We start from the raw sequence: 25,007 nt of genomic DNA on the forward strand, positions 1-25,007 counted from the left end.
ATCATCGTGCTGTGATTTAATCCTTTTCTTTTTTCTTTTTTTTTTTTTTTTTTTTTCAATTAATTCTTTATTTATTACAATTATTAATATATATAATTTCATTTATGGAGCAAATCAATTTAGAATTGTTATTTTTCCTATCTCATGTTCTATTTCTTCATTTTCTTTCATCTTTACGAATACCACTAACAATATCATCGATTCTTAATAATAAACAGGAACTTTCAATAGCTGTTTTAATGCTTTGTTGTTTAACAACTTCGGGCTCCCAAATTCCATAATCCTTCATATCAACAATATCTCCTGTATCTCCATCAATACCCATAGTATAATTTCCTTTACTATGTTCGCTTCTTAACTTACTCAATATTCTAATTGGATTTTTACCACAATTTTGAATTAATGTTCTTGGAATGATTTCTAGCGCATCTGAAACTGCCTTATAAGGCAATTGTTGTATATTTTCGATTTTGGACAAATTTTCTAACAACTTTATTGAAATTGCCATCTCAGTTGCTCCACCTCCTGGCGACAATGATGGTTCCAAGAAAACATTTCTAGTTACTGCCATTGCATCTTGTAAATTTCTATCAATTTCATTTATAATGTCCTTTGATGGTCCTCTCAATAATCTATCATAAAACACATCCTAGCTTGGATACTAAGAATTAGTAAAAAAATCGTAAAACATTAAATTATATTATATTGTATACTGTATTGATAGTGTCATGGTTATTATCCAAATATCATATGGAAATATCAATCAATTTGCTATAATAGGCGATTGAGCTCAAATTTATACTGCTTTTACCTATGATTTTATTGAACATTTCATGATCTTTGGATTTCATTATATCAGTAATATTTGTACTCTCTTCTTCTTCCTCATCACTAGAAATGCTGTTTTCACTAGCATAGTAACAAATATTGAATAGATTATCGGACAACTCTTTTCTTAATTGAAAGTCGACCAACTTGTTTGAGATTTTGCTTCCAATCCAAATTCTTAAGATTCCGCTTAGCATTTCAATGTTATCATTGAATTCCTCATCCTCGTTGTGATTGATATTGTCAATATTATTGTGATAAGTTTGATCTTTATTATCCTTAATAAACTTACATGTGTTAAATACATGATAAAATGTAAATAAATCAAAGTTATTCTTAATTTTTCCATTTGCCAAGTTCAATTTAACCAATTTTTTTAGATAAAAATCGATTCTGTTATACTCTTTATCGTGTTCAATGATTTTCGAGATTAAAATCGAATAAACTGATATAATCAAATTCATTTTGTCATTTTTAGTGATGTCTTTGTTATTAACAATCTGCTCTTGAATAAATGTATCAATAACTTGAGTGATTTTTTCATTGTGATTGAAGCTAATATTGTTAAAGTTTAGTATCTTCATTTGAATATTTTCAATTGAATTCTTAAATGAAAGTTTATCAATGATGTTTAATTTTAATTCCAAATCGTTTATTTTGTCATCATAATTGCTTAGTTTTTTATTAACGATATCATTAATTAACATTTTACTAATATGTAGTCCCAAATATTTGACAATTTCATTTCCGTTTTTGTAATTATCAAAATTATTTTTATTAATGAAATCCAAATAGATTTCATTATAAGTATAATTGTTTAGGATCAATTTTAAATTCTTATCATTATTATTCAAGGTGAAAACACATAATCTATAAAATAAATAAGATAATTCATTGGTTAGAAATTTGACAAAATGTAAGTATTTAAGATTTTTTTTAGAATAAATTTGAATATTAATGGATAGCTTGAAGAAATAAAGAGAGAAGCTTTCTTTATTACTATTATTATTATTATTTTTATAGTGGAAAAAAACTTCAAATGGAATTTGAATAAATTTATTGATATTAATTATAAAGTCATTATTATTGCTATTATTATTATTGGTGTTATTTGTTTTATTATTTTTTTTTGTAAAGTTAATTTGGTATAATTTATAAAAGGTAGATATACAGTTTATAAATAAGAAAATTTTGATTAAAGTAAATACCAATTTAAGGATATCTGAATTGAACGGTATAAATGATAAACCTTTTAAGTCTATATTATCGTATCCATTAAATGTATTAATACCCACCATGCATGCTAAACCAGTGGATAGTAATTTTTTATTATCTATATTGATTGAAGGAGAGGAATTAACGGAGGAAATAGAAGAGTTGTTGACTTGATTATTGATTTGATTGAGTTGGTTATTATTGATGATTTTATTGTTAATATTATTGTTTGAATTTGGAGATGAAAGCGAAGGTAGAGAAGAAGAAGTAGATGAAGAATATGAATTTGAATTTGAATTTGAATTTGAATTTGAGCTTGAAATTGAATTTGAAATGGAGGTTGAAGTGGAAGTGGATAATTGAGATAAAGGAGAGAGTGAATTATTGATTTGGTGGAGTTGATTGTTTTGAGGAGAAATTGAATTAATGATTTGATTATTTAGACTATTAAAATGGTTGAGGTTGTTGATGTTGTTGTAATTTTGAGTATGGTTATGGTTTTGATTAACCATGTTATTGAAAATATCATTATTGTTTAAGTTGATATTGTAAATTAAGTTTTTTAGATGATTATTTTCTTTGACTAAATTTTTATTTTTGAATTCCAAGTGTTTGATGTATTCGGTTGCTTTTGATAGGATTGTAGCTTTATTTAATTTTTTGGCTGGTTGTAAGCCATCTAGCTTGATATTTAAATCATTAGATAGATCTAAATTGGAGTCATCGAAATTATCATCAATTAAACAACGTAAGGAAGGAACAGAGTCTCTGAGATTTCTAATTTTATCATTGATGTTTGTTCTATATCTTTTTTCAATCATATTGTGGGAAGATTTTTCCTTTTTTTTGATGCCACTGGTGTTTGAAGAGGGTAAAGAGGAATTAACTTTATTGTTGAGCATTGCGGGATGAATCTTTTTTAAGTTTTGAAGGAAGTTATTGTTTAAATTTGAATTAACGTTATTTTGAATATTGATACTGTTTGTATTTTGGATTGAGTTAGAGTTGTTGATGTTTGATTGTAAATTTGGCGATAAAGAGCAAGAAGAATAAGAGGAAGAAGATGAAGAAGATGAATGGTTTGAATATGGATTGGCCTTATCAGCAGTGTTGTTATTGTTGTTGTTGTTATTGTTGTTGTTATTGATATTGATATTTTTATTGATATTGTTATTGATATTGTTATTGATATTGCTATTGATATTGCTATTGTTATTATTAATGTTATAGAGAGTTGAATCAGATGGTTGAGTGTTGATATTCATGTTAAAATTTAGATCGTTGAAATGAATATTTGATATTTGATCTTGGATTTGGCCTAGATTTTGATTGTGATGTTGATTTTGATACTGAGAGTTGTTATTAGGAGGGATGAATTTGGTATTGTTATTTAGAGATAAAGGGATCTCGTCCTCATTCAAAAGAGCATTTTGGTTCAAATCAGTTATGATGGAGAGAAAGCCATTGCAGTCATCTTCGTCGAACAAGAAACTCATGATAGGGAAAGCAGCAGAACTGGAGCAAGAAGGAGAATTAAGATTGAGATGTGAAGTGAGAAACAAAAGAAAAACTCGTTAAAAGGATATTAAATTCATATATATACTGCCCCAGTACCGCTCCACGCACACACCACCGATCCGCCCAGCACACGCAGCACGTGACCCGCGAATCGCAGTGCTGCGATTGCTCGGGCCGCGTAAGCGAATATTCCCGCGCTGCGCCCGATGGCCTGATCCCCGCGGCTCGTAGCGCGCTATTCCGTTACAGCGTCCGTGCCGGCACGTGTGCAGCCCGTACAGGTGGATTGCTCCTCACAAATGGTGTAGAAGGCAGACTGCATGTGTCTGCGCGTGATTATGTGCTGTCCGGCGAGACGTGGTTGTGGGCTCTGGGAGCTGGTGTTTAGGCTGTTCTGCTACTCCACAATCACTCTCAATCTCTTTGCGATGGCCTTGCTAACCTTTCCTTGATTTCAAATCATGGCTCGCTCAACCTCTTGTTCCAATGCCTTGTTTCAATCCCTTATGCTGTCTCTAACTCTGATTCATACTTAAGCTCTCTTTTTTCTCTCCTATCCATCGCCCCCTCGCCATTTTCAACTCCCTCTTCCTTCTTATTACTACCCAATTCCACGCCCTCAATTTCATTTTTTCCCAAATCTTCTTCAGAATGCCCGACAAGTACTACTTAAATTCTGGTGACAGAAAGGTTCTTACCACTAATATCGAAGACTGTGTTGATGCAATTGGTTATGGTCAAGAAAAAGTCATCACAACTTCCGTCGGGAAAACCTATTATCAAGCCTTATATAATACTGCCATCAGTGAAAACGATGATCCCAACGTTTCAAGCAAAATCTTTCGCTTGAGCAATTGCATCTTGACTAGATTGTCAGATCAGGCAGAAACATATATTAGATTGGGTATAAGAAAATCAGATTGGGCTATTTTAACTGGCACTGCTGATCGTTATAACTTATCCTCCTTGGACTCTTTAGACCCTTCCTCAAGTTACCAATTTGTATCCGTTTGCTACCATCCTCCCTATAAGAGAGCCACAACTTTTGTCAACAAATCAACAAATTCAAATATTTCTTTAAATATCGATAACATCTTGAATAATTTCTCCGTTGTTGCTGATGTCTCCGTTATCTTTAGAGCCTATTTGGAAAAAAAGACTTCCACAGCTCTTGTCACCGATCCTCCAAAAAAAATAGACCCAATTGATTCAAAAAATGATGAAAAATTCATCGACTTTTATGATGATCTTACAATCTCAGATAAATCGGAAAAAATTCCCTTTTATATTGGCGGCGAGCTAATTAATATCAACAGGTTAATTGAATTGGCAGAATTCGATTGCTTTGAAAGAGAATGCATAGTTGAGGAGGCCTTTTTAAACCAATGGATTTCTCTATCTTCAAATTAATTTCATTACTTCATCTTCAAATTAATTTCATTACTTCATCTTCAAATTAATTTTAATTTTCAAACCTTCTTTTTTTTTGTTCTTTCACATTTCTTTTTCTAATAAATCTTACCACTATATATCCGATTAATTGAACTTTCATTTTTTCCTATTTATTACAACTTACTCACTCTGAAAAATAAATGTAAAAACAAAAAAAACTTATTAAGGACAGACAAAAAAATACTCCGCGACGGGGAATTGAACCCCGGTCTACCACGCGACAAGCGGTAATTCTAGCCACTAAACTATCACGGACTCCGATTCAAATCTCTGCTTGTGCTATTATTTTTTTATCACATCTAGTATTTCTTATCTTTCTTATTATTTGCATTTTTGTTTTGGGAATTTCAAACCGCAGTTTTAATAATTTAGTGTTTCCTTTATCAGCTTATTAAATCACTAATTTGTTGTCCAATGTTTTTCGATAAATATTTCATAATAAATAAACTACAAGTAGCTGTTAATACTTGTTATTTTTATTTTTATTTTTTCTTTCGTCTAATCCTGTTTATAATATAAAAAGGAAAACAACTACTATTTATCATTTATTCACTTGTTAATTATGAGTGAATTTTATATAAGACCAATTGAAGAAACTGACAAAGATGAATGGTTAGAATTATGGTCTGGGAAACATGGTTATTTAGAATTCTATAAAACTATTTTATCACCAAAAACTAGTGATGCCACTTTTAAGAGGTTTTTTGATTCAGATTATACAATGTGGTGTGCTGTCGCAATCTCTAAACAAACACAAAAGTTGATTGGTTTTACTACTTACTTGACTCATTTATCTACATGGTCTGAAAACAACTATATGTATTTAAATGATTTGTTTGTGAAAGAAGATTGCAGGCTAAAGGGTGTTGGCAGAAAGTTAATTGAATTTGTTTATCGACAGGCCGAATTAAAAAAATCAGAAAAGGTTTATTGGTGTACTCAAACCTTCAACCACAGAGCACAAATCTTATACAATAAAGTAGGAATCTATGAGAATTTTGTTCAATATGCAAAAGATCCAGATTATAAAATTGAAGAATGAATGTGATTTTATCAAATATTTTTAAAATTTTAGTATATAATAAATATTCACAAGTTGCAGACTTGACAATAATCATTAGGATTACATGATAATAATAGTTTTCAAATTAGTAGAGCAGTCTCTACAAAATTAATAATTTGATTAATATTCCGTGACCACGAGCCAGCCGTGTGGGACTTGTAGACCTATGTAGTAGGTATAAACTGTTGTTTGCCTTAATTTTAAGCGAGGTGTAGGGAAACCTGAACTTACAGGGAAAAACCTACACAAATCAGATAGAGAAAAAGTTTAGGATCTTAAGAGTTAAGGTCCTATACCCTCTCTAAAAAACTAACCAACATTTTGAATCCTTTTCTTGTACCTAAAAGTTGCTTAAGTTGGGGTGGCATTCAATGAGATAATGATATCGTAGGAGATAGGCTGTTACACACACAAAGTTTTTTATTTAAATAACCAGCAGCCCACTGGAAATCTGACCCAAATACATGTCCATATTGCAATTGAGTAATTCCACTGAGCACATATTTAGGGTAAGTCTTCATTGGTACATAAAGAAGATTTTGATTAAACTTGATTTTAGGAGCGCTATTCCTTATTATATTTTGAAAGTGGCTATTGAACTGATTGTTTTCGATGTCGCTTTTCCATAATGTTTCTAATTGATTATCCAATGATTGATTAATGGGGATTTGTTTTGTTTTGTTATTTAAATTTATGTTCATGTTCAATGTTGAAATAATATTTTTTAGTTTTTGAATCTCTGACCTGAACGCTGATTTTTGGCAATTTTCATATATTGATTTAATTGGATTTGTGGTCGCCGTGCCGTAAGCCCATCGTGCAATGTTTTTCAAGTTGCTTGTCTCTAGATCTCTTTCAATGGGAGGAATTGATCCTTCAAATTTTTTTCCTTTTCTGCTGCATCTCAATAGGACCCTTAGGATTTGTTGTAGATTAAATAACTAAGTACAATATCTAATTATTACGCTTCAAGTTCTTAGCTTTAAGGTAGTCCGTGATAGTTTAGTGGCTAGAATTACCGCTTGTCGCGTGGTAGACCGGGGTTCAATTCCCCGTTGCGGAGTATTTTTTTATTCTTCCTTGATGAGGATTTTAATGCAATTTGCTGTATGCTTGACTCCTTCCTTCCGAAAGCTATATTTAAAATTAAGCTGGGGTAACTGAGATAGTGATAAGGATAGCTTTAGTTCTTGCTAGTGCACAGATATGCTGGTACATATGTTGTTTCATATTTCCTGTTTTGCAGATTCTATTTAACAATCTAGACATGCTCGATTTGTTATATTTAATTAAAGCCTAATTTTGCTGAAAATAAACAATTTTTATTAGCATATATAAATCAAACTATCCATTTGAATGTCTATAATCTGGAAAACCATTTGCTGATGGAGCAAAACCCATTTCAGCTTGTTAGTATAGATAAATCCATATTTCCACAAACGATAAGCCAGTTTTAAGAAGGTGATGATTTTCTGCTGCTCTTCGTAATTATTTTATAAACAAAATAATTGATTGAATGTGTAATTTTTATTATTGCTGAGACATTCCCCCATTCATACATTTAAAAACCGTAAAAAAGAAGCTGCTCTGGGGGAGGTTCGAACTCTCGACCTTCAGATAACCCATTAAACTATATTTATATGAGACTAACGCTCTTCCGACTGAGCTACCAAAGCAATGCTTCACTTTGCCTTTTAACTCTCAATTTTTTTAATTTAGTAAAATATAACTGTTGGTTTTTATATAATCCTTTTTTGTTTTTTTGGGCACTATATTAGTTTATATCTTATTATTATTCGTATTGTTTATTCGATTTTTTTAATTTAAAAATCAATAGACTTATATTTCATAGAGTTACTTTGTCCCTTTTCCTTAAAATAGTCAACTATTTTTCAAGCCGAGATCATATAACTGATTTAGCGAACTACAAATATTTTTTGTTGATAAATCATAAATTATTCTATATGCTTTGTGTTTTTTTATTTATTTTTGTGATGTAAAAGTAAGAGTAAAAAAAAAATAATCAGACTCACAGATTGAAAACTCACTTCATATTCAAAGCAGTTATGTTTTCCCCTTTTTATGTCATTTTTCTATTAGCTACGACCCTCCTGCCATTACTTTATTTTTTAATTGTTTTTGTTCTTAATAACTTTAGAATAAGTCCTTGAAGAATAAACCACCAACACATTTGAATCAAAAAATTTGATTACAATGGGATTCTGATTGGAGAAATACTTTGAAAGAGTAAATCTTAATTTATATCTGCCAGTACTCATAATACCTAAATCACCAAATTCAAAACGATGATAACCTGTTGTATTTGACAACGAAACCCCAAACAATATTTTAGTGCCTATCAATAAGTTTTGATCTTCAATGATCTGATTAAACTCATTCAATAGCAAAACATCTATCAAAAACTGTGCCTTCACTCTGAAATCATTTGTTCTCAAGTAGATAACATTTGAAGGTGTAATGGATCTTTTGGTTGAGGGAGTTGATTGTCTGCCATGTATTGATTGTTGTGAAAGAGTCAAATGATAAATTAAATTATTATTTGGAAAGTTGTTAAAAATAAAATTTGGTTCCATTATAAGCTGTGGTTTTTTTCTGATTCTATAACGACTTTAGTTTTTTCAATTTAATGACTTGATTCAATCTTCAATTTTGAGTAATGAATTGCTCACTATTATATATTCTTTCAGATTTGAAAATAGATATTAAATCAGTATTATAATTTTTGGAATTTTTATATTTGTTAAAGATCCATTTGAACTCGGAAAAGTTAGGAAATATCAAACTTCACTAGAAAAGCAATAAGTTTTATGGTTTAAAGCTGATATCTATGTTTTTTTGGCTTTATTTCATCACAGAATTTATTATATTTCCCAATAATTACCATTTTCAATCTGAGCATTGTTTTTTTTTTCTCTTCATCCAAATAGAAAAACTTCAATTATAAGAAATTTTTTATAGCAAAACTAATTTCATTTAGTACTATTTCTAGAAGCCATCACAAACTAAACTGTATTCTTTCATAATACCCCGTTTCAAAACTTTTGAATAGGTATAAATTTTTATTTATAATATTAGTATACTTTTTTCATCGTTAGATACCTGGTCCTCTGGTCATTTTTTTTACAGTGCTAAAATTTTTGAATGTATTCAAAAACAGATGATAACAGGTAGACCGCTAAGACAATGCTGAGCTTGAGTGTTGAGTTTTGATAAGACAAATTTCACTATCAATCTAGCAATAATCTACTAATGGTTGGTACTTTTGATAATCATCTTCAAATTTTGAAGATGTGTACCGAACTAGGAAAACCAATATTAAAATAAGAATGTGTCCACCCCAGTGCTGAAAAATCATCTGTTCATAATTTGGAATTATAGTCCAAGGTAACTTTTAGTATCCAAAAACCTTCTTGATTCAACCTGAACATGCAACTTTGTCAAAACTAATGCAAAAACGTTCAACTGGAAAAACGAGAGATTTTGAAAAGAAAAAGCAAAAACACCCAATGACAAATATTCAATTATTTTTTGTTGAGTATTGGAAACGGAATATTTAAACAAAATTATAACCAAACAATTTATTGTTGTGGAACTAAGAAAACTCGTCTTTCCTGTTATCAAGCTACTCTAGATAATAAGGACTTTTAAATTACCGCCAATATTAATTGTATACCGATTTTCGATTTTGGAAACAAGTATTTTTTTTTGAAAAGTAAATATTGGTGAATTTTGATTCTTGTGAAATTATTTCGTTCCAACTTTAGTTGAAAACTAGTTTTGATTCTTCACACTCTGCTGTATTTGATTAAAAACCAAGTCTGGATGAGCGATCTTTATGAAATATTAATTTGAAACCACCAAAAATTTGTTGTTTCTATTATAATATAATAAAAAACTTCAGAGACAAGAAAACTAAAAAGTCAAACATAACAACAGTGCCAACACAATTTTTTGAGCAAATAGATTCAGTCAAATTAAAATCATAAAGTAATAAAGCAACAAAATTATTTTTGAATATTATGACTTAACCATTTAGTGATAAAGTTTTTGGAAAACATTTAGATTTTTTGTAAAAATGCACACCATTTAATTGTGGTAAAGGGCATCTGAAAAATTGCCGGTTAAAAAAATTGGAGCAACCACATCTCTTTATAATGATTAAAGGGTTTTATTCTGTAATAGTATTTACAAATAAAACAAAAGTTAAAAAAATCAGACCTTCTAGGGATACATGCAAAATGATTTGATGTCCAAAAGTTGTAATAAATGGAAATAAAAGCTGCTAGATTGTGATTTGTTTGAAAAACTGATGCTGGATCATAAGTAAAAAACCAGTTTGAACTAAATAACACGAAGAATTGGCACTTACTAAACCTATTTGATCTATTATTAATTGAGCTTTGAGCTGAGACCAATATTTGAAACAGTTCTTGATGTTTGGAGAAGCAGCAGCACTGTCTTCAAAACCCACATCTTGCTGCAGGGAGGTATTTATGGGTGTTGGATGAATTGCAATGAGAACCGGTTTGTGGTCGGTTGATGACCTAAGACGGAACTCTTAAGAATTGTTGGTTTTCTTTATTTCCGGTACGTACATTTTATCTCCGCGACAATTCAAATATCTCCGCGATATTTCTCTAATCCAGACACCTTCCCTGAAAAAAATTGCACAAATATTTCTTTGAACCCAGTTTCAAAATCTTCATCATCTGTTTCGAGAACCACCAACAGATTTCCACTTAATGTCTGCTCAAGAATTAATTGGTTTTTTGCATAGCGACAACCAAATTGTCCAGACATTGGCTTTGCAGAATGTTTTGGCTTTCACCTCAAATAATAATTTGCAAAAACATTTATTTTACTCTAATAATTTCCAACCAATTTGCGATTTAATTTTGATTTCAACCAAAAAGGGTTTCCTCAATCAAAAAGACTCATTGACCTGTTTGATAAACTTGGCTGATAATATAAATGTTAGAAAAATTATTTTGAATTTCAAGTTTTCTCATTTATATCAGGAACATAAACCAACCACTGATAACAATGATTATATTCATTATCTAATTCATCAAATTAATTCTGATAATAAAAATACCGACTTGATGTGTATGCTACTATCAAATCTAACACTATCAAATTATGATCACTCCACAAGAAATATTGATCTTCGAAACAATCAGCATTCTTTCCCAAATCACTCTCTCGACGATGATCCAAACGAACTGGAATCCGATAATGAGGCTGAAAATATAATTGATGAACTTGATAAGAAAAGAAATTTCAAATTAGATTTAAATTTATCTCATCAACAATTGGATGTTTTATTGGATAGTTATTTGAAAAACGATCAAAAACATGATTACTTGTCATATGTTTTCATTAATGCTTCAATATCAAAATTAAACTTAGATTTTTTCAGTGAAAATAATTTTCAAAATTTGTTTAAATTTTTAATTTTTTCCGACCCTTCAAAATTTTCAAAATTAAGGAGATTAGCAGCTTCATCCATTTTAAAGAATTTGCTATTTAATACTGAGATTCATCAAAATTTACTTAATATTAATGAAACAGTTGATACAGATGAGTTAGACGACATTGATTCACCAACCAACGATTTTTTAACTTATTTATTAAACCCATTAATTTCTTCAAAGTTTAAATTTGATATTGATGAAGAAATGAACTTACCAACAGACTTGCAATTTATTGAAGATGAGAAAAACTTTGAAACCGATTTTGAAATTTTATCTCAATACCTTCAATCAATTTTGTTATTGTTAACCACTAAAATTGTTAGAATCTATCTCAGAAACAGAAAATCAATTTATCCTATTATAAGAGAATTGCATAAAATCTCAAATAATAGAAAAATTTTAAAATTGTGTGATAAAATCGTTCAATTATTAATGAGAGATGAAGAGGACGACATAAAAACTCGATTGAATCAAAACACTATTTCTAATGATTACAATGAAGAATCTGATAGTGACGATGATAAAATAGTTGAAATTTTATAATAGATAACATACTTCACTAAACGAAGATAATTGATTTATTCATTAAAATAAAATAAAATAAAAATTTAGACTGAAAAAAAAAACAATTTTAAAAACCTTTAAAAAGTTTTAAAGTTTTAAAGTTTTTTTTGGAATTATTAAAAAAGGATAAAATAATTGAATAATGAAATATGATTAGATTATTTACCACAAAAAAGGTTTTGTTTATGCTTTAAATATATAAAAACGTTTTGAATAGATAAAATACTAATAAAAATTAATAAAAAGAAGGTGAAAGGTAAAATTTTTAATATTAAACAAAATAGGTATTATTTCAATAAAAATTTAGATCATAATTATCTTTTCAAAAAAGAAACAGTTCTAAATGAATTGATAAATACTTATAAAAACAATAAAAACAACAAAAACAATAAACACAATAAAAATAATAAAAACAATAAAAACAATTAAAACAATAAAAACATCAAAACATCAAAACAATAGTAAAAATATACAAAAAGTAAAAAGGTAAAAATGTAAAAAGGTAAAAACATAAAAATTATAAAAACAAGCAATTTTTCAAAATATCTGTCTTAAAATTATAGTTACTGTCATTTATTTTAATATAATGACATATAAATTCTTATTAAATTTATTACAGAAAATTATCTTTAATTAGTTTTAGCATTTTTTTCTTCATTTTCTATTATTTTTTCAACAGCCGAAACCAAAGTTTGAAATGATTTCAGTGATCCCTTAGCCTTACTTATGGTTACAATTGATCTAACTGTCAGCTCATCTTTGCTTGTAGTGGCCAAAGGCTTAATATGTAACTTGAACTTCAATGATCTTCCATGAGCAACTTTGGCTGGAATAACGCCGTTGATAGTATTATTTTTAGGTTCAAATTTTACTTTTGAAACTGTCCCTTCTTTTAATCGAGTATTTAAAGAATCTCTAATTATGGGGACCAATTTATCAGCTGCCAAAAATGTTTCAATTGATTTCGATTCATTTGAAGATCCAGACGAAACTAAATTATTAATTACTTTTGAAAACCAACTCTGCTTTGGTTGTGCAACAGAAGAAGCTATTCTAACTTTTTCTATAGGATTTTGATTGTTTAAAGAACCTTTTGCTGGTGCTGTTTCAGCGCTATATGATTGTGGTCGTAATTTCACAGTCAAATCTTTACCTTTATTTCCGGTATTGCCAAAATTAGTAGTAATGTGTTTGGTCATTATTGAATCCCCAATCATTGTTATCCTTTTATTTTCAACATTTTGAATAACTGAAGAGCCATGACTGCTATTAGCATTCACTGTATTTGAGTCAATGTTTGTTGCTGTGGGACTCATAGGGGCTTTTGGTGCTTCTCTGTAAGGAATCAACAGTATTTGACGCGATCCAGAATCTTTCAGTTTTGTAGGATCCAAAGTTGTCACCTCAAGGGTTTTGGTTAATTCGTCTATTTCCTTGTTATCTGAAGAGCTTGAATTTTTATCAGGCAGAACCGCAACCAGTTTTGAAATTAAAACTTGATTAGTTGATTTGCTCGATGCATGAAGTTGAGATAAAGTATTATTATTTTTGATAGTAGTTTGCAGAGAACCTTCTTCTTCTTTAAGCACACCTGAATTTAGGAAATCATTATTCTGATTCGAGCTGGATTTGTTTGAATTGATTTTTTGATTGTATTTAACAAAATTTGATCTAGAGCTGTAACCAGGAAACACCTGAGTAAGAGATTCTTGGGCATCGGCATAAATATCATCTTCTTCAATTATTAAATCAGTTGAAGTTTCTGGAGGTAACCTATTTGTTTTAGGTTTCTCCATATAGTTTCTAAGAGATACATTGCTAAATTCATTGATCAAAGTTGTTGAACCAGTCATGTCTTTGGAATCATTGCCATTAGAAGTTTCTGAAACCATAAATTTGACTTTGGGCTTTTTATAATCAGTGTTCTGAGCAATCTTCAGATATTTATTTTCACTAATTGCTCTTCTTTGGTTGGCCAGTTTTGATATTAAGCCAGGTTCTTTTGTAGAACTTGATGCTTCTTCTTCTTCTTCAGAATTTGAGGGTAGAGGGCTTGATATAGCTCTGCGTTGATCGCTTGATGCTAAATCTTTTTCTTTTAGTAATTTTTCATATTGAATCTTCAATAGCCTTGCTTCTTCGTCTTTTTCTTTTAACATTTGAGCCATCATCTCCGCTCTCTTAATTGCATCAATTCTCTCCTGTTCTTTTTTATCTTCTTGTTCCTTTCTTAGACGTTCAAGTTCTTTTTTATTTTTATCAAATTTCAGAATCTTGTGATTTTCATTTGAGTTTTTTTCAATATTAAAACCAAAAGCATGTTCACATAAAGCAGCAAAATCTTTTGATGTGAGAGGATTCTCTTTTGCAGACCAATTAAGTCCGGTCAAGTTATTAGGAGGAGGCATGTTGAAAGTAGGTTGATTTAAATAGTCTTTTGCAGGACTTTTGGAGGTTTGTTTGGTTGTTATATAAGATCTAGAGTTGCGTTTCGTTTTCCCAGGCATAGAATTTCTTTTATTTGTAAGAGATAATCTGAAGCTAGACCTTTTGCTTGAAGATGAGCCAATTGAAAGCCTTTTGATATTAACCCCTATTTCGCTTGTATTTGAAAGATCCAGATCAATATATGAGTTATGGCCATTAAAAAATTCATCTGCAGTTGATAGTTTGATTTTTTTATTGGGAGTATCCATACTTGATCTTGAAGGACTTTGAGAAATTGATAAAATATCATCAAAGTTGGTAGGAATAGTAAATGCATTGGCCGAATCTCTTTTAGAATGGCCCTTCATAAAACTTAATTCATTGGATATATTATCTGGTAAAGGAGGTACATTTCCTTGTACTTGATCCAGTAGGTGTTGCTGCAGCTGTTGTAAATGTAATTTTTTTGAAATGCTTGTGCTGCTTTTTACTCTACCTTGTGAATCTTTTGTATTAAAAGATACGGCTCTTCTGTAGGAAGAAGAAGCGGATATTGCAACCTTGCCACCATGATCTTTTGTTTTTGATTTTGGTTTAGAAGTTTTTCCGCCAGATCTTTTATAATCTTTCTTAATTTGAGCTAGTTTTTTAGAGGAAGAGGATCGCATTCTAGTTGACTTGGGAATTGGTTCTGTTGAAATTATAACATTTTTGTTTCCATTTTCATCTACTATTGTGGTTGTTACTATGCTCTTGGAATGTGTAATGGTTAATTTTTTTTGTTTTATCAAGTCTTGCGCAGTGATAGAAGAATCATTCAACTGTTTTATAACTTTTTGGTTCTGCAATTTCCTATTTACAACCTTTTTAACAGAGATGTTTTTATCATCTGTATTATTAGTGGTTGAATTGTAATGATTTTTGTAGTCATTATTATAGTTTTTGTAGTTATAATTACTGTGATTGGCATCATGATTTTTATGGTAGTTATTGTTGTTATTATTTTGGTTTCCATAATTATTGTTTGAGTTATTTTTGGTATGAAACATATCATCATCATTGTCAGGATGATCCCTTCTATGTTTAATTAACAAGTGATAAAACAACTTTTCACTATTTTCTTCGTTTGATGTCAATTTTGATACAATGACATTTTCTTCTTCACCATGCCACAAGACTTGAAGACCCTTTAGTATTTCTCGGTCAATATCTTGGAATTTGACGGGTTTTTTTAAAATTTCTTTAGGAATCGGAGGTTTATTATAGTCGAAATTGTTATTACGGCCATTGTTAGAGTTATAGTAGTTGCTTATTCCTTTCAATTTTATATTTGGATACTTTTTTAAAAGAGGATGTTTCAAGATATCGTCGATTTTAATACGTTCTTCTGGTTTTATTTTTAGCATTTTTGAAATTAGATCTTTAGCTTCGGGAGATAGTTCCGGCGGTATAGTGAATTTGCCAGTTTGAACTTTCAACAATAGTTTTCTAATGTTTGGATCATCAAAGGGCAAGTGACCAGTTAATAAAGCAAATAATATAACACCACAGGACCAAATATCAGAGGGCCCACCATGATAGTTTTCACCAGCAACAATTTCGGGAGAAGCATAATGGGGAGAACCACAGGAAGTTGCTAAAAGTTTATCACGTACTTCAAAAGCAGCCATACCAAAGTCAGCAATTTTGATGTTTTGGTGTTTATCCAAGAGTAAGTTTTCTGGCTTCAAGTCTCTATGGCAAATGTTGAAGGAGTGGCAATAGTTGACGCCATTTACAATTTGTTTAAAGTAATGGACAGCTTCGTTTTCGGGCAAAGAGCCCTTTTTGACAAGATAATCAAACAATTCACCACCTTCTATGTATTCAAGTACTAGGTATAGTTCGCCTTTGTTTTCCCAGACGTCGTATAAGGCCATGATATTTGGATGGTTGATTAGTTTCATGATTTGGATTTCTCTTTCGATTCCGTAATTGTTTTTGATGCTGTTATTGTTTTGGCCATTTGTGTTTGATTTTAGGATGTTTGATTTGGGTACGATTTTGACAGCAGCTAGTTGGGCAGTTTTGCAGTTTTTTGCTAGTCTAACTCTACCAGTAGAGCCTCTTCCTAAGGTTCTGCCTAGTTTCCAAGGGCCCACAAAGTTTTTTTTAATTTTTTTAGAGTAGGAACTAGTGGTGATATTTTGTATATTGGAGACTCTTTTGTTAGCATCGTTAACGGATTTTATGACTTTTTCGATATTGTTTGTCAATTTTGGATCTAAGGGTTTAATTTTGACAAAGTTATTTTGAGGATTAATTTTTGGATTGAATTTAAAGTCTTCATTGTTATTGGTATTATTGTTGGTATTAATATTATTATTTTTGTTATTATTGTTATTATTATTGTTGTTGTTATTGTTATTATTATTGTTGTTGTTATTATTATTTTTAGAAGTTAAGGTATTAATATTGGAAGAATTATGGCCATTGTTTGACAATAAATTAAACTGGTTTAATTGATGAGTTGTATTATTATTTGTATTAATTGAAGAGGAATTTGCATTTGCAGTAGTAGTTGTAGTGGTTGTAGTAGTTGTTGTTGTTGTGGGTTTGGGTTTATTCTTAATGTTGATGTTATTTGTTATATTGTTTAGTATGTCTTTATTTTGTGATTTTGTTGAAGAAGAAGGATAACTTAAGGTTTTAATAAACTGATTATTTAATTCATTTATGTTTTTTTGAATCATTATTGAGAATTTTTTTGAGTTAATTAGGATTCATAAGGCCAACAAAACAGTTAGCTAAAGGGTAAGAATAATTGGTCAGTAAATAGGAAATCAAGATGAAAGAAATAGTTGAAAAAAGAAAGAGATAAATAAGAAAGGAAGGAATGGGTTAAAGAGACAAAAGAATCAATAAATAGAATAAGATTAAAGCGAGATTGAAAATAAGTAAATGAAAAAAAAAAATGGCAATAAAGTAATGTGGAAATAGCTTTGACAAGGTTGTTAGTTGTTAGATTTTAAAGAATAAACAACAAATAAATGATAAACAATAAACAGGTAAATAAATAAATAAATAAATAAATAAATAAATAAATAAATAAATAAATAAATAAATAAATAAATAAATAAATAGGTAAATAAATAAATATGTGGATAAGGAATATACAAAAACCAGGCAAAGAACAAAGAGCAGAGAGGAAAAATCCAAAATGAAGAAAGCACACTAAGAACAGAAAGACAATATGAATAGATATTGAAATTGGAAATGTTTTGTTACGTTAAATTATTAAGCAACTTTCAAACCATGGAAAGGCAGCATCAAATTAAAATGATGGTATATCGAGAGAGGAAAGGAAATGAGCTGTGTGGCTAATTGAGAAAGCAGAGAAGAGCGATGGAGCAGTATGGTCTATGATGGTAGGTGAGAGAAAGATGGAAGAGAAGAAGAGATGGAAACCTCCAGATATAAACATCAAGATATAAACATCAAAACACATAAAAACTCCAACCGTAGAGCCATTTGATCAGAACAGGATGGGCGATCAAAACACTGTTTTCGTTTGTTTGTTTATTTTTCTCATCCCGAAATGTGAAATTTCACTGTCCTCAGGGGGAAACCGCTCAGGCGGCCTCGCGCACACGTGAAAGGGGCGTGACGTTGGCTGCGGATTGCTGCAGAGTCCATAGACACGGAACAGCCCCAAACCGGTTTCTCCGATCACCCAAATTTCCGGATGACGGTACTTCCGAACCCAGCGAGGTCGGAATGCCGGCTCACCAAATCAAAGAGCCCTTTGCGGTTTATATTTTAGTTGAATTACAACTTTAGGTCATGTTCAAAAGGTGGTACAGCTGTTGTTTATGATAGAATGATAGAATAATAGAATCTTAGCAACTTTACAAGCGTTTGGGGCCATTGAAGCTGTTGAATTAACTGGGCCTGTTGCTGATGCAATTGATAATAAAGATATTAGAAAACCAATGCAATCAAGAGATTCAGGATTTATTGAACATTTAAATAATTTTATGTCAATGAATTCTCCTGACCATAATAATCCAACTTTACCATTGGAAAAAAGTTTAAACATTCCAACTATTACTATTGGTGCATCAGCTGGTGGAATGAATAGTGCCACATATTCAATGGCAATATATTATATGTCAAGAGCTCATAAACCATTTGCTATTTATAATGTATTTACAGGATTAACAAGACATGAATCAATTAATGCATTAAATTGGCCAGCAATTATTAACTGGAATAATGCTAGTGCATCTGAATTAGGTACTGATAGAAAAGTTCCTGAAGATAGTGATATTAGTTTAATTGCTTTAATTGCTTATTATTCTACAAGATATAAAATTGATGGTTTGCAGGAAGATTTGAACCTTATGTTTCATTACATCAATTGAGAATGAATATTAATTCATTAAAACAAATTTTTAATCATGCTAATGGTAAAGCAAAATCAGGAAATTTGATTTTGAAATCGTCAAATGCTTCAAAGGTCTTGACCACAAAGGTTTTGGCCACAAAGATTTTAGCTAGCATTATTAACAATGATTGTGATGGAAGATTTGAACTTATTTACCTGGGCTTGTTGCGAAAAACTAGATGTGCTCATTTACACCAATTTGTTTAAAGTGACGTTATAAGTGTTTGTTTAATTAAAAATTTAAAATGTTTAAATTTCACTATTTGGAAATTAATTCGTTGTATGTCTAAAAATAACATGAATTTAGTAAAGTCAATTTTACATTCAAATTAGTAATTTATTTTTTCATGTTTCTCAGAATTGATGGTTTGGTTTATCTCACGGTTAATAGATAATGGTGAAAACAAAAAAAATTACATAATTAAGTAAAGAATTACAGACCCAACTGTCAACGTTATCAAATAAGACTTTGAGAATGTTATCTGTGTTGCTGAATTAGTACTATTAGATCTTGATGATGATGATGATGATGATGCAACAACACCACCAGCAGCTGCAATTTTTTTTTTGGTCTTGGATTTGGAGTTTCCTCCACTTTTTCCTCCACTTTTTCCTCTACTGCCACCTTTTCGCTTTTCAAGTTTGATAGTTTCGTTGAATTTATTAGAATTTATGACTTTTTTCTCTTTCGTCATTTTCTTCAAAATCATTATAACAACCTATATCATCTTCCTTTTTGTATCCAAAAATTTGATTGATTTTTATTATAATTTTCTCAATTCTTGATTCTGCCTCATTATAATCATTATATTCAGGATATTCATTTCTTGATATTACTTCTGATATTAATTTGGCATTATCATTTCTTTGTTCTTCTTGTTTTATCACACCACATAAAATTAAATTAAAATAATAATTTAATAGTAAAACAAAAGCCATTTCTTCTCCATTTATTTTCATCCTCATTCTCATTTTAATTATAATTATAATTATACATATTATTTCTTTAAAAAAATCAAATCCACTTTAATTTCTCGTGTTATTTATATTGTTTATTATCTTTTCTATTGAAACAATAGTTAAGCCTTCATTTGATTGTCTTATTATTTCATCTCTTCTATAACAGCCAAAAAATCCCTTAGTTTTGTGGTTCGGTGCTAATTTTGGAAATTATCACACCTCAAAAAAGAATCAAACACAATCTAAGCCATTCAACTATCACTCTTTACTGACAGAAAAGGCTTGTGTTTTCTGTCTCTATCAATTGCGACTATCCAATCAGTCAATCATTTATTGCTCAGCTAATACATATCTCTCTTGCTGTTCAGAGGCATTGTTAACATACTGTCTACCAAAATCTTAAAAACTTTAAAACCTCCACACTTCAAAATATCAGAACTTAAAATGCCCCCCACAGAGCCCACTTTTGATTTTGAATTTTGAATATCGAATCCATTAGACTCATCAAATCTGTTATACTCATCATACTATTAACTCAACAAAAAAAATACAGAAAAAATAATTCAATACTGTTAAACAGTTCAATTTAAGCAATACACTTCATAAAAATTATTAACACTATGTAATTGATAATATATAAAGCAACAAAGCAACAAAGCAATCCAACAAAATTTTGTAGTAAATTCACAATTCTAAACAGATGTTAACACTGTTACTCAATTCCACGTTTTCTATAATTCTGGATTGCTAATTATACGCTCAACTCAAGCAAGTTTTCTATTCTCACTTTAAAACTTCTTTCCAAATTTTATTCTACAATTCAATTACTTTTTTCTTATAAAAGCCCACTGAATTCCATCAATCTTGAAAATAGCTTTTCTTTTCTTAATAACTAAGATTATCATATTGCTTTATTAATTGCTTTAAATTGAAAATTTTACAACCGAACTAAATCTATTTTACAACCAAATTAAACCTACTTTACAATGTCTGACCAAGGAAGAAAAGATTTCTCTCAAAAGATTCACGAAAAGGCCAAACCAGAATCTCAAAAAACTTTTGGTGAAAAAACCAAAGAAAAGGCCTCCAATGCTGCTGATTCTGTTAGTCGTGCTGTTCAACCAAACTCTGAGAAGTCAAATACACAAAAAGCTGCTGATAAGCTCCACAATGATAACAAAACTTTATAAAGCTCCAAAGGGGAATGATCATCCTAACTTCAAAATATATTATTTAGGGATTAAATAGGGAATTTCTTATTAAATATAGTCAAATAAAGATATCACTTTTTTAATTGTTTGCTAATGCACTGTAGTAATTTTCGATAAAGGTCTATCAAACCTCAAAGGCCATCTTTGCAATATATATGTTCAATTTCAAATAAGCCTTTCAAATTACTTTAATATTTCATTTGAAATGCGCTTGTTGGAAAAATTTGTAACAAACCTATGTTTTATTATAAACCATCGATTTTTTTGGCTGAAGAGTGAAAACAGAAACGCAACACAAAGTCACTGATTATTTGAAAAATTTAATCAAATCAAGAAAATGTCAAATTGCAATTGCAATAGCTTCAGTCATCAACATCCTACTTCAAATGACTAAATAATAGACAATATAGCTTTACATTTATTATTCAACTTAGAATAAAGGTAACTAAAATAGATATTGACTAGAAAAAAAATTAAGATTTCTTTTTGTTCTTTTTTAATCAACATATCGATGAAAGAATAGAATGATCTTCCTAGAGAATCTGTATTTGAAGAGATTTTAAAAATAGTGATTAACTAAAAACAAAAAGTGAATAATAAAATATTATTTTCATAAAATTATATATCAACTAACTAACAACCATATTTTTGGCAAAAATCGTTGCAAAAATCATTGCAAAATTCGTCGCAGAACTTTTGAGAAAAGTCTTGAACAGAATCCTTTGAAAGATTGTTGTAACTGCTACAAAACTTTTCACAAAACTCTTTGCAGAAGTTATCGCAAAACTCTTGGAATTTTTCATTTGATGAATTGTTGCAACATTTTTCAAAGCATTTTTGACAACATTCAGCACACAATTTTTTGCAAACTTCAGCACATTTTTCTTTCTCGCCAGCTGAGCTATCATCGCAAATCAGTTCACAGCAGTTTTTGCAGCAATCAACAACATTAGAGAGAACCTCTGGCTTAGCCTTACCACAGGAAGAGCCCTCCAATGAATTACCAGGACCAGAACTAGAGCAAACACAAGAACAAGACATATCTAATCAACACCAGATTTAATTTCGTAAGCAAGGTATCCTATAAAGATCTTAGAGATAATAGTGAAAATAGAATCGAAAAGCCAGAATTAGTGGAGGAAACCTGGATGTATTTATATTGTTTGCAACACATAGTGCACCATATGTTAGTTTGATTTGAATTAGTAATACAGCAAAAACATCGCTTGATGTATGGGTCTATTCAATCCAGCCAATAAACACGCTGGGCAGAGGCATGGCAGTCGTGCTGGCTTTTTTCGGACACAAGGCAGGAATGCTCCCGCTTGAAGAGTGGTTTTTGCAGCAGTTCAAGCCTCGGTTTGTCAAAACGTCCCAGTCCCACCGGTTGCAGAGCCAGAGCACGACTGTGTACAAACAACGAAAAAAGCTCATCCAGTTCACAAACAGTCCCACTCTGAAATTTCCCACTTCCAGAATTTTTCTGAGAATGATAAAAAAAGAAAGCCTTACATTATACAGTTATACTTTAAAGAAATCTAAAGATGTTTTGAATTTTAATTTTCAATTGAATTTAAGATATCACATTATTAAAAGCAGTTAAAAACATTATACCGGAAAGTGTTTCATTGAAAGGTTTGTTAATATTACAAATTACCTTATAAGACTTCTCGATATTTTATAGAAAAGGCGGACTTGTCACTTGTTTTTCTTGTTTTTTCAATTTCTTCATTCTTTGCTGATTTTATATTTTAAATTAAATTAAATAATTAATTCATTTATTTGTTTTCAATTACTTCCAATGTCATCCAATAACTCTTCAACAAAAAGGCAAAGAAAACATATTAAAGACAAGAATACCAATGATTCAATTAACCACAATAAAAGTGTCAAGCGCCAAAAGTCGAATTCTAAAGCGAAAACAGATAAGCTAACCGCCGAAACAATTATTAAAAAAGAAACGCAAGAAAATGATAACCCATTTAGCAAATTTTTCATTAAATTTCCTAATGATAGTAATAACAATATTGATAATGAGAACTATCACAATATTCATAAGAGCAATTCTGATATCCAAGGCAATGATAACAATTATAATGATTTGAATGGGAAAATTGATGAAAGAACTGAATTTGATAATCTTATTGAAGAAATTGATTCCAATCACAAATCAAATGACAAGTCTAACGTATCATCGAAGGATTTTGAAAGTAACAATTCTGGAAGTATTTTTTCAAATAATACAAAAATTAATTCCTCAAAAAGCGAGGAGTTCAACGACATATTATTGGTGATCAATTCCTTTCCTAAGAATTTAACAGACCCAATATTAAATGAAAATATATTTGATGATTACATTAATGACGAAAATGGCAATTCATTAAGTCACAATAATAACAGTGATTTGTCGACTCTTCTTTCAATGGATTTACACAGTTGGTCGAATTATGGAATAAATTTGGTCAACAAAAACTTCAGTCTAATCTTTCAGTCTGTTTTGAAAAGAAATTTGTTGAATCTCCGATTCAATTTAATCAATAAAGTTATAACCAATTATATCGAATCACTATCGGTATTGAATGAAAATTTAGTTACTAAATCCTATAAGATTCAAAATTTGGGAAAAGAAATAGTTAATGAGTTGAATTGAAAGTAAGTAAAATCACTTATCGTCTAGAAATTCCATTGTGCTATATCTAAATTGTCTATATAGGGAAGCTATCTTGCTGGTGTTCATACTTAGCATCTGCAATTTCCTCCAACCAGTAATCAACATCATCTTGTCGGCTTCCAGAACGTGTGATACACCGGAACTCGCCTGTAGCACACGTGCATCAGGCACTTTTTCGGTATTATTGCGTCATCATGCAGAAAGCATGTACAAGCAAACTCAATTGAAGGAGAGAACCGGAAAGTGGACATTCATATAAAGGCTCATCTTGGCGCTTAAGCTTTAATGTTTCATTCTTACCAGTTTTCTCCTTCTCTCTCTCTTTATTGTGAGGTGCAGAGGTCTTTTTTTAAAGCCGCTGCTGATTCCAATGTCTTCTTTGGTGGCAGACAAAAGAACGGTAGAATCATTGAGGCTTTTAACAATCTTCCCCATGAGTTAATCTAGAGGCTGGTGTACTACTTCTTAACAAAAAGTTAGTGTTTGCATTATCTGAAAACAAATCTTTTCAATATTTTACTTTGCTATCTTTATTCCGTTGTTTGAAAGTTGACAAAACTGATGGTCAAAATATTTGCCGAAAAAACGAGCTAATTATCAATCTTAACGATGTCAAAAATTTGTATCTATCTCATCATAATCTTTCTAAAATTGAAAATTTATTATCTTTGATTAATTTAAAATTGTCGAATTTATATACAATTATCTATATACTATTCAAAATTTACCAAATTTATTAAATCTGCAATATCCAAGTTTATCATGCAATCTAATTTCTAGTATTGAAAATTTAGATAATCTTATTAATTTGCAATCATTTGATTTATCCAATAATTATCTTGTTAATAAAAATAAAAACATAATATAGTTCCTAAAACTTTTGTGGCTGGATTTGAACTTGAATTATATAGCTGCAAACTCTATCTAGATAATTTGGCTTGGTACAGTGATTTTTTTCTGTCTTTTTTGCTTTTTCCTTTTTACTGTTTTTTTTGTGTTTGGATTATTGGAATTAACAAGCCATGAATAAAAAAATATCAATAAATTTAGAAAAGTGTTTGATTTTTGACTTTGGTTGTGATTATTTAGTTGTTGAGGTCGTGCATAGGTATATGCATATACCCGCAGACATGTTATGAGTCAAGATGATAGGTGATTTTGTTGCTGCTGATGCTGG

At 30.1% G+C, this 25,007-nt stretch overlaps 14 protein-coding genes and 3 non-coding genes across 17 annotated transcripts; 9 read left to right on the forward strand and 8 right to left on the reverse strand.

The window, feature by feature from the left end:
• Positions 1–157: 157 nt before the first annotated feature.
• ASCRUDRAFT_37109 (chaperonin Cpn60/TCP-1) lies at positions 158–631 on the reverse strand (the record flags this gene model as incomplete). The annotated part of the gene is made up of 1 exon (XM_020190740.1): positions 158–631. A coding segment is annotated over one exon (474 nt), but the record flags the coding sequence as incomplete, so codon positions are not given.
• A 1,975-nt stretch (positions 632–2,606) lies between these two features.
• ASCRUDRAFT_37127 (HLH-domain-containing protein) lies at positions 2,607–2,945 on the reverse strand (the record flags this gene model as incomplete). Its single annotated transcript, XM_020190742.1, has 1 exon — positions 2,607–2,945. A coding segment is annotated over one exon (339 nt), but the record flags the coding sequence as incomplete, so codon positions are not given.
• A 1,060-nt stretch (positions 2,946–4,005) lies between these two features.
• ASCRUDRAFT_77023 (uncharacterized protein) lies at positions 4,006–5,074 on the forward strand. The gene has a single exon (XM_020193698.1). It carries the CDS (start codon positions 4,213–4,215, stop codon positions 4,969–4,971), a length of 759 nt encoding a protein of 252 aa, XP_020045983.1. The 5' UTR covers positions 4,006–4,212; the 3' UTR covers positions 4,972–5,074.
• A 122-nt stretch (positions 5,075–5,196) lies between these two features.
• Positions 5,197–5,268, reverse strand: ASCRUDRAFT_t134. Its single transcript has one exon. It is a non-coding gene; the product is annotated as a tRNA-Asp (tRNA).
• A 161-nt stretch (positions 5,269–5,429) lies between these two features.
• On the forward strand, positions 5,430–6,112 carry ASCRUDRAFT_77024 (GNAT family N-acetyltransferase). Its single transcript, XM_020193699.1, has one exon. It carries the CDS (start codon positions 5,576–5,578, stop codon positions 6,053–6,055), a length of 480 nt encoding a protein of 159 aa, XP_020045984.1. The 5' UTR covers positions 5,430–5,575; the 3' UTR covers positions 6,056–6,112.
• Positions 6,113–6,478: 366 nt separating this feature from the next.
• ASCRUDRAFT_77025 (uncharacterized protein) lies at positions 6,479–6,728 on the forward strand. Its single transcript, XM_020193700.1, has one exon. The coding sequence runs from the start codon at positions 6,541–6,543 to the stop codon at positions 6,703–6,705; it is 165 nt and encodes a 54-aa protein (XP_020045985.1). The 5' UTR covers positions 6,479–6,540; the 3' UTR covers positions 6,706–6,728.
• A 339-nt stretch (positions 6,729–7,067) lies between these two features.
• Positions 7,068–7,139, forward strand: ASCRUDRAFT_t129. Its single transcript has one exon. It is a non-coding gene; the product is annotated as a tRNA-Asp (tRNA).
• A 520-nt stretch (positions 7,140–7,659) lies between these two features.
• Positions 7,660–7,752, reverse strand: ASCRUDRAFT_t133. Its single transcript has one exon. It is a non-coding gene; the product is annotated as a tRNA-Met (tRNA).
• Positions 7,753–8,205: 453 nt separating this feature from the next.
• On the reverse strand, positions 8,206–8,670 carry ASCRUDRAFT_81956 (uncharacterized protein; the record flags this gene model as incomplete). The annotated part of the gene is made up of 1 exon (XM_020194680.1): positions 8,206–8,670. One exon carries the CDS (start codon positions 8,668–8,670, stop codon positions 8,206–8,208), a length of 465 nt encoding a protein of 154 aa, XP_020045986.1.
• A 2,002-nt stretch (positions 8,671–10,672) lies between these two features.
• On the forward strand, positions 10,673–12,182 carry HGH1 (Hgh1p). The gene has a single exon (XM_020193701.1). The coding sequence runs from the start codon at positions 10,840–10,842 to the stop codon at positions 12,112–12,114; it is 1,275 nt and encodes a 424-aa protein (XP_020045987.1). The 5' UTR covers positions 10,673–10,839; the 3' UTR covers positions 12,115–12,182.
• Positions 12,183–12,764: 582 nt separating this feature from the next.
• Positions 12,765–17,294, reverse strand: ASCRUDRAFT_71621 (Pkinase-domain-containing protein; the record flags this gene model as incomplete). The annotated part of the gene is made up of 1 exon (XM_020191969.1): positions 12,765–17,294. One exon carries the CDS (start codon positions 17,292–17,294, stop codon positions 12,765–12,767), a length of 4,530 nt encoding a protein of 1,509 aa, XP_020045988.1.
• A 1,239-nt stretch (positions 17,295–18,533) lies between these two features.
• On the forward strand, positions 18,534–18,965 carry ASCRUDRAFT_81959 (uncharacterized protein; the record flags this gene model as incomplete). The annotated part of the gene is made up of 1 exon (XM_020194681.1): positions 18,534–18,965. The coding sequence occupies one exon, from the start codon at positions 18,534–18,536 to the stop codon at positions 18,963–18,965; it is 432 nt and encodes a 143-aa protein (XP_020045989.1).
• Positions 18,966–18,999: 34 nt separating this feature from the next.
• Positions 19,000–19,927, reverse strand: ASCRUDRAFT_9340 (uncharacterized protein; the record flags this gene model as incomplete). The annotated part of the gene is made up of 3 exons (XM_020195127.1): positions 19,000–19,135; positions 19,430–19,613; positions 19,666–19,927. The coding sequence occupies 3 exons, from the start codon at positions 19,925–19,927 to the stop codon at positions 19,000–19,002; spliced, it is 582 nt and encodes a 193-aa protein (XP_020045990.1).
• A 1,007-nt stretch (positions 19,928–20,934) lies between these two features.
• On the forward strand, positions 20,935–21,138 carry ASCRUDRAFT_37338 (heat shock 9/12 family protein; the record flags this gene model as incomplete). Its single annotated transcript, XM_020190764.1, has 1 exon — positions 20,935–21,138. One exon carries the CDS (start codon positions 20,935–20,937, stop codon positions 21,136–21,138), a length of 204 nt encoding a protein of 67 aa, XP_020045991.1.
• Positions 21,139–21,684: 546 nt separating this feature from the next.
• Positions 21,685–22,458, reverse strand: ASCRUDRAFT_77033 (uncharacterized protein). Its single transcript, XM_020193702.1, has one exon. It carries the CDS (start codon positions 22,198–22,200, stop codon positions 21,793–21,795), a length of 408 nt encoding a protein of 135 aa, XP_020045992.1. The 5' UTR covers positions 22,201–22,458; the 3' UTR covers positions 21,685–21,792.
• Positions 22,318–22,861, forward strand: ASCRUDRAFT_110700 (uncharacterized protein). Its single transcript, XM_020188744.1, has one exon. The coding sequence runs from the start codon at positions 22,436–22,438 to the stop codon at positions 22,760–22,762; it is 327 nt and encodes a 108-aa protein (XP_020045993.1). The 5' UTR covers positions 22,318–22,435; the 3' UTR covers positions 22,763–22,861.
• ECM11 (Ecm11p) lies at positions 22,517–23,863 on the forward strand. Its single transcript, XM_020193703.1, has one exon. The coding sequence runs from the start codon at positions 22,961–22,963 to the stop codon at positions 23,807–23,809; it is 849 nt and encodes a 282-aa protein (XP_020045994.1). The 5' UTR covers positions 22,517–22,960; the 3' UTR covers positions 23,810–23,863.
• The last annotated feature ends 1,144 nt before the right edge of the window (positions 23,864–25,007 follow it).

This window comes from Ascoidea rubescens (assembly GCF_001661345.1).
Source record: "Ascoidea rubescens DSM 1968 unplaced genomic scaffold ASCRUscaffold_11, whole genome shotgun sequence".
Lineage (NCBI taxonomy): Eukaryota > Fungi > Ascomycota > Saccharomycetes > Ascoideales > Ascoideaceae > Ascoidea > Ascoidea rubescens.

Excerpts from the sequence above, each read along its gene's own strand:
- ASCRUDRAFT_110700 (XM_020188744.1), top strand. The coding sequence starts at position 22,436 with ATGGCAGTCGTGCTGGCTTTTTTCGGACACAAGGCAGGAATGCTCCCG.
- ASCRUDRAFT_77023 (XM_020193698.1), top strand. The coding sequence starts at position 4,213 with ATGCCCGACAAGTACTACTTAAATTCTGGTGACAGAAAGGTTCTTACC.
- ASCRUDRAFT_77033 (XM_020193702.1), bottom strand. The coding sequence starts at position 22,200 with ATGTCTTGTTCTTGTGTTTGCTCTAGTTCTGGTCCTGGTAATTCATTG.
- ASCRUDRAFT_77024 (XM_020193699.1), top strand. The coding sequence starts at position 5,576 with ATGAGTGAATTTTATATAAGACCAATTGAAGAAACTGACAAAGATGAA.
- ECM11 (XM_020193703.1), top strand. The coding sequence starts at position 22,961 with ATGTCATCCAATAACTCTTCAACAAAAAGGCAAAGAAAACATATTAAA.
- ASCRUDRAFT_77025 (XM_020193700.1), top strand. The coding sequence starts at position 6,541 with ATGTCCATATTGCAATTGAGTAATTCCACTGAGCACATATTTAGGGTA.
- HGH1 (XM_020193701.1), top strand. The coding sequence starts at position 10,840 with ATGTCTGCTCAAGAATTAATTGGTTTTTTGCATAGCGACAACCAAATT.